The sequence below is a fragment of the Theobroma umbraticum genome, unplaced genomic scaffold (assembly GCF_002168275.2).
Source record: "Theobroma umbraticum cultivar Fairchild unplaced genomic scaffold, ASM216827v3 scaffold_50.0, whole genome shotgun sequence".
Lineage (NCBI taxonomy): Eukaryota > Viridiplantae > Streptophyta > Magnoliopsida > Malvales > Malvaceae > Theobroma > Theobroma umbraticum.
In genome coordinates, this window is record NW_018397261.1 from 6,488,355 (window position 1) to 6,496,878 (window position 8,524).

General features: G+C 33.3%; 1 protein-coding gene across 5 annotated transcripts; it reads right to left on the minus strand.

Moving 5' to 3' along the window:
• Positions 1-60: 60 nt before the first annotated feature.
• LOC110417713 (phosphatidylinositol/phosphatidylcholine transfer protein SFH8-like) lies at positions 61-5,194 on the minus strand. 5 transcript variants are annotated; one of them, XM_089783854.1, is made up of 16 exons: positions 5,100-5,194; positions 4,923-5,028; positions 4,630-4,767; positions 3,888-4,191; positions 3,374-3,473; positions 3,026-3,292; positions 2,854-2,931; positions 2,637-2,738; positions 2,463-2,512; positions 2,210-2,309; positions 1,996-2,094; positions 1,767-1,883; positions 1,366-1,498; positions 725-1,128; positions 511-585; positions 61-380 (listed from the first exon to the last, which is right to left on the minus strand). In XM_089783854.1, the coding sequence occupies exons 3-16, from the start codon at positions 4,661-4,663 to the stop codon at positions 360-362; spliced, it is 1,884 nt and encodes a 627-aa protein (XP_089639980.1). In that variant the 5' UTR covers positions 4,664-4,767; positions 4,923-5,028; positions 5,100-5,194; the 3' UTR covers positions 61-359. The 5 variants fall into 5 exon arrangements, with proteins under 5 accessions (XP_089639980.1, XP_089639979.1, XP_021285864.1 ...); XM_089783853.1 differs by having other exon boundaries at positions 5,124-5,185; XM_021430189.1 differs by having other exon boundaries at positions 1,767-1,880; positions 4,923-5,181.
• Between the last annotated feature and the right edge of the window lie 3,330 nt (positions 5,195-8,524).

Genomic DNA, 8,524 nt, shown 5'->3' on the forward strand with positions numbered 1-8,524 from the left:
AAAAATGGAATCCTTATATAAAAGTTTAAAACTCAGCAAACCAAACTTTTGACAATAAAGTTCCAAAAGCAACATATATATAAAACACTTTACTTAAGAAGTGCAACAATTTCAAACATTACACGGAAAGAGAGAAGGGAAATGAAATGAGCCAACAGAAATACAGTTCCATAATGGTTCTTGTGCATTTCTGGGCAATAGGATTCGTATTTGATTCTTATCAGACAGACAATTATATTGCTTACAACTGTATACCCTCCAGAAGATCAACATAGGTTTGTTGTATGTTGAAACGGTAAAACAGATATGAAACCAAAACACGGAAATGGTATTTGTAGTCTCTCGATCAGCAAGGCATATCACCAGCAAAACTTCTTTTTCTGAAATAGAGGAATATAAGTCACCACCACAACAGAATACAAGCATTTGTATCAGACGTAACCATCAAAAATTATGCATAACAACTATGAAAGTTACATAAACAATAGTAAAACCAATGAAATAAAGTACCCGCAGTTTGGCTTCCTCTTGACTGTCTATGTAAGCAAGCAGTTCTTCTTGCCTCATCAAAGCATCATGAAGAGCCTATTCAAAAAAAGAACATACATGCAAAAAAGAAAAAAAATATTAAAATTTTCAGCAAAATGAAAGCAAGAAAGGAGCCTTGCAAGCTTGCTAAAAGAAGTAATTAATCAGTTGACAAAACAAATATTGCCAACAATACCTTCTTGGTAGCAATTAGCTCCGCTTCTAGGGCATCAACACGACATACAGCAGCATTCAGCAATTCCTCCTTCTCATAAGGCATCTCAGATGGCTTTGCTTGTAATGTATCAACTTTCTCCTCAAGCTCACCCAACCTCTTGAGCACAGAAGATAGAAGATCTGCCTGAGTAAAAGAAGGGGTTGGAGAAGGGGGGCGACACTCTTCCTTTCGTGTTGCATCAGGGGTAAGTTGAGTAACATTTTGACAATGATCAGAAACAGCGTCAGGAAGCTTTCTAGTTATATGGCATGCTACAGACCGGAGGACGGTGTAAAGTGTCATGAAGAAAGCCATAACAGTCACCAAAATCCGTGCACGAATTTCTTCTGGGGTCTTAGGAGTTTCAGGCAACGTTAATGTACCTGAATTGCAAAATAGCATTTCATGTTCTTAATCATGTTGTAATTGGTCTAAGAAAGCATTGAAAAATGTTTGTATGTCAGTGACAACCCAAAACTTCTTTCTTCTTTTTATGTATATAAGAAAAAAGGAAGTTACATCTGATAAAAATAGTGTTTTTTTGTTGACCCAGGACCAGCTTTTAAGAAGACACACAGCATCTAAAAGGTAACACGGTATATAAGGTTATATTTATTAACCTTTGGGAGCAGAAGGCCTCAGTAGGGCATTTTGCTTCTTCCAACTAGAATCAACAGCTTTGTCGACCATGGGAACATATTCATCATAGCCTGAGAAGTTACCAGCATAGCTTGTTTTCCCAACAACCTTAGCCTGAATAATTCACAAAGCCAAACAAGAGGATTAGCAACTTTGCACAAAAATGTCAATGACTAAACTTGGGTGTAAAACCCAATAAGATGCATAATGCAGAAGTACCCTTTTATGTCATCGTGATAATCAGCAGAATTCCATGTTAGGATCTCTACCTATCCAACAATTTATATTACTTATAATGAATGTAATCTGATATATTATCAACTGCAAACAAAGTAATTCAACATCCTAACCACTATTAAAGATTAAAAGGTCAAAAACCCACTTCTTCACGAACAGGGGTCAGCCGAAGATGTGAATAACTCTTCATCGCTTTTGGGGATGCAATATCTTCAGCTTCTGATCCAGATTCAGCTGTGGATGTATCACTACCTTTCAGCTGCTTCACACAGCACAATAAGAGATGAGATAATGCAAAAATCTTACCTTGAAACAGGAATATCTATACCATTGGATATAGATAAGGACCATTGAGTGTTAGAAAGATCATATACCATTGGATATTGTGGCTTAGCATAAGCAATAACGTTCCCATCACTGTTCAAAACTTTTACGACTTGTCTGGCACGCTGTGCCTCACCATTAAGAAACATCTGAGAGAAAACACGAGCCACAAAGTGTTTCTTTGTTAGAAACAAGTATGCTGATGAAGCACTTGAAAATAACAGCATTAACAACATATAACAAATACCAAGGCCAATTTATCACCTTCAATATTTCTGGATTTTTCCAAGGCCCCTTATCAGATCGAAGGCAACCTCCCTGCTCCGCACATGTACAGCTACCACCCAGAAATTCTGGCAACTCACTGAAAGGATATTAAGAATCATCATAAGCTTTTAGACAGAATGAGGCAATATAGAGCGGAATATATTAAATTTAAAAAAAAAACAAAAACAAAAAGGAGTAAAACAAAGATAAAGATAATGCATCATGTCAGGAAAGTTCTAAGCACAGTTACCTGGCGTCAATAATCTCAAGCAATTTGCTTTGGTACTTGTTTCCAAGAACCTAAAGTCAATACAAAATATATGTGCATAATTATAAATCACCAACACCAAATGGTATGAGAAGTCAAAAGCCAAAAAAGAAAGTACGGTTAATTTCAAAATATTGCGGAAAAGTATAAACATACATGAATCTTGGAAGTCGTTTTGGGATCTAGAAATGTCTTTACAGTGTTCCACAGCAGCCTAAACCCAGGTCCAGCATTGATGATAAACATTTGGTGAAGAGTCTGCAAAATTTAAAAGGCCAAAACATAGAAGTTTGGGTCGACATAAAAATAAAATAAAAGTCTGACAGAAGCATGATTTCATAATTCATCCTCCAAGCACATTGAGATGGCACACCTCAGGGTAATTGTCACCGTCAATCTTTTGCAGTCGCATAATCAGGTCCCTTGCAGACTTGGTAAAATTCTTAAAGCCCTAATACATAGATGAAAAGTAAAAAAAAATCAGTGGTTATCTAGCCAAATATTCAGGTATCAGCAAAGGCAACATGTGATTACAAGAAACATACCACACCATGAACATCTAAAATTGTCATGCTTGAATCTATGTGCCTCTTTGCTGCAATTGTACATGCAGGAAACTTCACTGTGAAGGCCTTCTCAAACTCCCGTACATGGTATTTTACATACCGATCCATAGTTGTAACTTGCATCAGTTTGTTGGGATCAACTTTTCCCAATCTTTCAATATAAACAGGTCTTCCCTCCTTATCAACACCATGATGACCATGAGGGTAATACCTTAAAACCTCATTCAACTCCTTGAACTCAAAATCCTGAAAAGTAATAGATAAATGCAGTGAAAAAACATGGATAACATCCAAAACTATTTCAGGCAAATTATTATATACAGTTACCTCCGTGATGGTGTCAGCACCAAACTCCTTTCTCCACTGGAGCATATCTGCCCACATGTGCTTAGCTTTATCTATATCAAACTTCCTTGCTTTCAAGAACCTACATAAATATAAGGCAAAAAACTAATTACTACTTATCAAAGTATTCAAAGTTGGCAAGGCAAGTAAAAAGAGGAGTCCACCAGAAATGATGCAGAAGGCTTCAAGCAGTCAGCAAGCAGAAAGCAAATGACATGTGTTGAAAAAGTAAAACAAGAAGCACCACCAATAGACTTATACTTCTTATTGGTCACCCTTAGCAAGCCAAATCAGTGAACCATGAACCATACCATTTACAAATTATTACGGAAATTAATATATATTATAGATACAATGTTTGGTAATAAGGCTGTCCACTGCAACCTTGACAAGAGGACTGAACCAATAAAACTTGCATTGTGGTATTAAAAAAGAATTATCCAATGGTGAACGATATTAGTAAGAACATGAAATAATGTTAAGAGAAGGAAAGCACCTCAACATCATGTGATAGTCATCATGTTTTTCTGGAAGCAGTTCTTCCATAATCAATGCTTGTCGAAATTGATCAACAGCTTGTAGCTCCTCAACATCACGAACATCCTCGATTGATACAGAGCTGACACGGCCATCACTTTTCCTTCTACTGCTCTTCTTTTTGAGAGAATGCTTAAATCTAGTAGATGCATTTATCGCTTTCTTTTTCAAGGATCCAATTCTTGTGCGTCTTTCATCCTCTGAGTTCTCGAAATCAGATTTCCTTTCTCTCCTCTCATCACTACCTGAAAACCCCTCAAAGCCTGCCGCAGAGCATTTATCAAAGCATTACAACCTGGTAACGTAATAAGATCTTTCGGATAAAGGAAGAAAAATAATTGTACAAATCAAAATCCAATTTGTTTTCTTATTTTCATATCAATTTCTAAAAATTCTTCAGAAAACCTAAAACATAAAATCAAAAAAGCATGGCAAAAACAATACCAAAATAAGAAGCACAGAAATGAAGAAAATAAATAAATAGAAAATTTAATAATTAAAGAAAAAGAAAATAGTGTTTATTCCAATGTTATGTCCAAAACCTAAACAAGAATGGAATTCCGTTCTTCTTTTGTCGAATCGAGTTTAATTTCTCTTCCTTCTATCTGCACTACCAAATTTTTTCTAAGCAACCAAACTGAAGCTACAGTGAAACCCTAGAATAGTAAAATCAGCGCAAGGAACGAAATAAATTAACTTACAAGGCCTAGCGAATCGATCGAGTGGCCCAGACATCTACGCTCCGTCACGAAGAATCAAGGCGCCGCCGCTGATGATCTGACTTCCCGATCGATCAGTCAAATTAAAATAAAGAAACGCATCAATGTACCCGCTCGAACCTAAACAAAACCCGCATTACCATTAACAGAGCAAGAATAAATAAAAATGAAGAGTCCAAATTTTCAGATGCTTGAATTTTACCTGTTTTCCCTTTAATTTAACTTGTGAATGAAGAAAAAAATAAAAGAGAAGAGAAAAAAAAATCGAGTAGTACCTCTTTTGAGAAAAATGAGTAATAGTTGTGTTCTGGCGTCACGGATCACGAGGTAGATCGGACGGTCATAAATGCGTCTGACCAGAATTTTAACCGATCTTGGAAACTGTAACGGATAAAATATTAATAAAATCGAAAAAAAAAATTGGTTGTAAATTAAAATAAATAAAAAATAACTTAGAAATTGGCCGGGTACACAACGGCGAATTTAGAGAGAGGGAGGCGGGAATTTGTTGGCGACTTTCCCAGAGAGAAGGAGAGAGAGACGAAAGGGGGATTATTATAGGAAAGTTATTGAGGGATCATGGGACCCGGAGATTTATGATGGACACGTGGCGGTATTAGAGGGAAGGAGTGCATGGAACGGGGAATCTGCCGTCGGTAGGTGAACAGAAGGCGTTTAGGAGATTGCTGGCAATGTAATTGGGTAATGATTCGGTCACTGGCGGTGTGTAAATAAATACGGTACTATATAGAGTTGGGGTATTTATTTATTAGGCACGTGGTGGATTGCGAATATATGCTTCCAAGGAGAAACTTTCTCTGTTTGTGTGCTCCCTTTTTGGCAATTTTTTTTTTAATTTTTCTTTTCCTCTTTAATAAGTTTCTTTTTAATTTTTAATCAAAGGGCAGGAGCCTTGCCTTTCCTCTTTTTGTTCTTTTTAAGATTTACTGTGGGTACCATTAAATGATGGTTGGAAACACGATAAAGCCACATTTTATTGCATGCTTCACGCCTCTTTCATTGCATGAAGGGGCATTGCTTTCAAATTATAGAAAAAGAAAATAATGTATAAGGCTTCATGAAACATTGTATGGATGATTAAACTTCACTAATTATTTAATTACATTTTCAAGCCACCTAGGAATCAATTATGAAAGTAACAGATCACGATGGCATTTATCAATTTATAATATACTTATTATTAAAAAAATATCATTTATGGCATTCAATAAAAAATCTCACATCCAGGTAATTATCACCACAAATTTTCTTTTTGTTTGAGAAAAAATATCAGCACAAAATTTAGATGAGTGAGTTGTCCTTTTTGGACGAAAATAACAAGCTTCCTAACTCCATTACTCTAACTGTATCATTAAATTCGAATATTCATACAAGCTGAGAAAAAAAATCAAATTTGGAATGTTATCAAATAGAATCTAAGGAAATTCGGATAATCTGACTTTTATTGGTTTGCAAGGCATAGGCAATCTAATGGTTGGATTTGAAGCAAAATAATTAATAGTATATGCTCCAAGAAAAAGCATAATCTTTTAAAATATATATTAAGTGTATGTTTGGTTTGACTTTTTTTCAACTCATCTATATCTTAAAAGTACAGGTTAAATCAAATATGATTTTTTTATAAACTCTTAAAAAAATAACTTTTCTAAATAACAAATTAGAAAAAAAGAACTTAAAGAAAAAATCTATTTTTTAAAAAAAACACATTAATTTTTCAAAAATATCATTTTCTTAATCAATCTATGCTCTCATCTCTTTCTCTCTGTAAATTATCATTCTTCAATGTAAAAATTGACTTCCCTTTATTCTTTCTCTTTTTATAAAAACTATTAAAAAAAACAAAAGATCTAACAACAAAATATCAAAATCTAAATTTTTTTTGTTCTTATAAAAATTAAGAGAAAAAAATTTAAAATTTAAAACTGCATTTAGCTATTATTTAAAAATTTTCTCTCTTTTTCATCAAAAATAATTTTAATATTAAATACATTATTTTTTTTTATTGAAGCATCATGGGAGATTGCTTGCTAGTTCAACAAAAGCCTAATATCATTGCTATTATATAAGTTTGAGAGTTGCTTCATTTTTTTTATTGATTTATTTAATTTTAATATTTAAAATTATATATAAACTTGAAGCGTTACATTATAGTTTATTAGGTGATTAAAGATGACATGAATATCTTTTACAATAATTTTAACCAAATTAAAACTTATATAATTTATTTTGATAAACAGTTTTAACTTAATTTTAAAAGTTATTATTTTTCATAAAAAGTTAATAGTAGTTTTTAATTAAAAAAAACTAAGTCAAACATGCTATAATTATTTAAAAAATTTTAAATAAATTATTTTTATTATATTTAATAAGTTTTTGTTTATTTTGAATTAATTAATATAAATAGTGAAAACGTTACTTATCATTTTTTATTCACATAATATGTAAAAATTATTTAAAATTTTTTAAATAATTCAAATATTTTTTAAAATATCACTTAAAAAATTATTATAAGACATAATAAAGAAAAAGAGACCCAAAAAAAATGATTCTCAAGGACGGTGCCTAAGCAAGCTGGCAAAAGCTACTGCCACGACGAATTGAAAGCGCTTAATTATTTCTCAATTACTCGAAGAAATAATTAATGTGTTTGGAAATTGGAATTATGGAAAGGCGTTGAGGCATTAATAGCCATCCATCCAGTTCGCCAACTTTGAAATATATGTCTTTCGATAAAATATAGATAAGCGTTGACAACATCATTATCCCAAGTCAAAATAATTGAATTTTTTAAAATATAAATCTTTTAATACAACCCAATGATTATAAGTGAAAATATATTTGGCTGCTTAGCTTATTCTTGCAAGTTTAATTTTAATAAAAGTATAATAATTTAATTAAAAATAATAAAAAATAATTTATTTAAATTTTTTAAATAATTCACAAATTTTAAAAAATGGTAGACCCATTTCTTACTGTTGTGTGATTTTTTACATGTGAGTGGCTAACGGTTGACTTCTTAGTGTTGACTAATCGTAACCGAAAAGTGGTAAACAGAATGACAAGCAGAAGTTACAGAGGGTTGAATTTAAGTAAACACTTGCATTAAAAATATGACTGACACGTTGCTGCAAATGCCCAATGCAGCAGAGAGCATATAAATAGTTGCACAACCCAAAGCGTTTTCAAACACCGGTTAACCTAATCGTTTTAAATGCCCTGCCATGATGTAGACAATCTAACCCAGTCTCCATGCTTCCATGGGCCCAATTGGCTAATAAATTCCATTCCATAATTTTCAGGGGCCACCGCCTGCTTATGAAAAGTTTCAACCAAAAAAAAAAACAAACTGGAATGGATTGAATTGATGGAGCGACGAGATTTTGACTCTTCATAACTATTTACATTTTGGCTGGACGTCATGATCTGCTGCTGGTGTCACCCCTCAAATCATTTCGTGACCAAGTTTCATGGTTGAAATGTTGAGGTTTTACTTTTATTTACAGCACGAGCAGGCCTTAATCATTGGCTTTATACAGATAAGAATTTAAGGGGGTGCGGTTCAACAAACGTCCAAGGCAGTACTATCAATCAAAGCGTGAAATGGGATCAATTGTCAAAAGAGCCAGTCGTCCTCAATTCGGCATTTCCTATCCACACCTTTCATTGGGTATACAAAATTAAGTTGAACCAACTCGCCATGGCATCTTGCATATTGAAGCCCAAATACCAAGATTATACCCAGAGGCGGAGGGGAGGGGGAGCTAGTGGGCCATCGTCCTCTAACGATTTAGAAATTTTTATAATTTATTTTTAGTTTTTAAAATTTTATAATTTCATCTTTATAAAAATTTTAAAA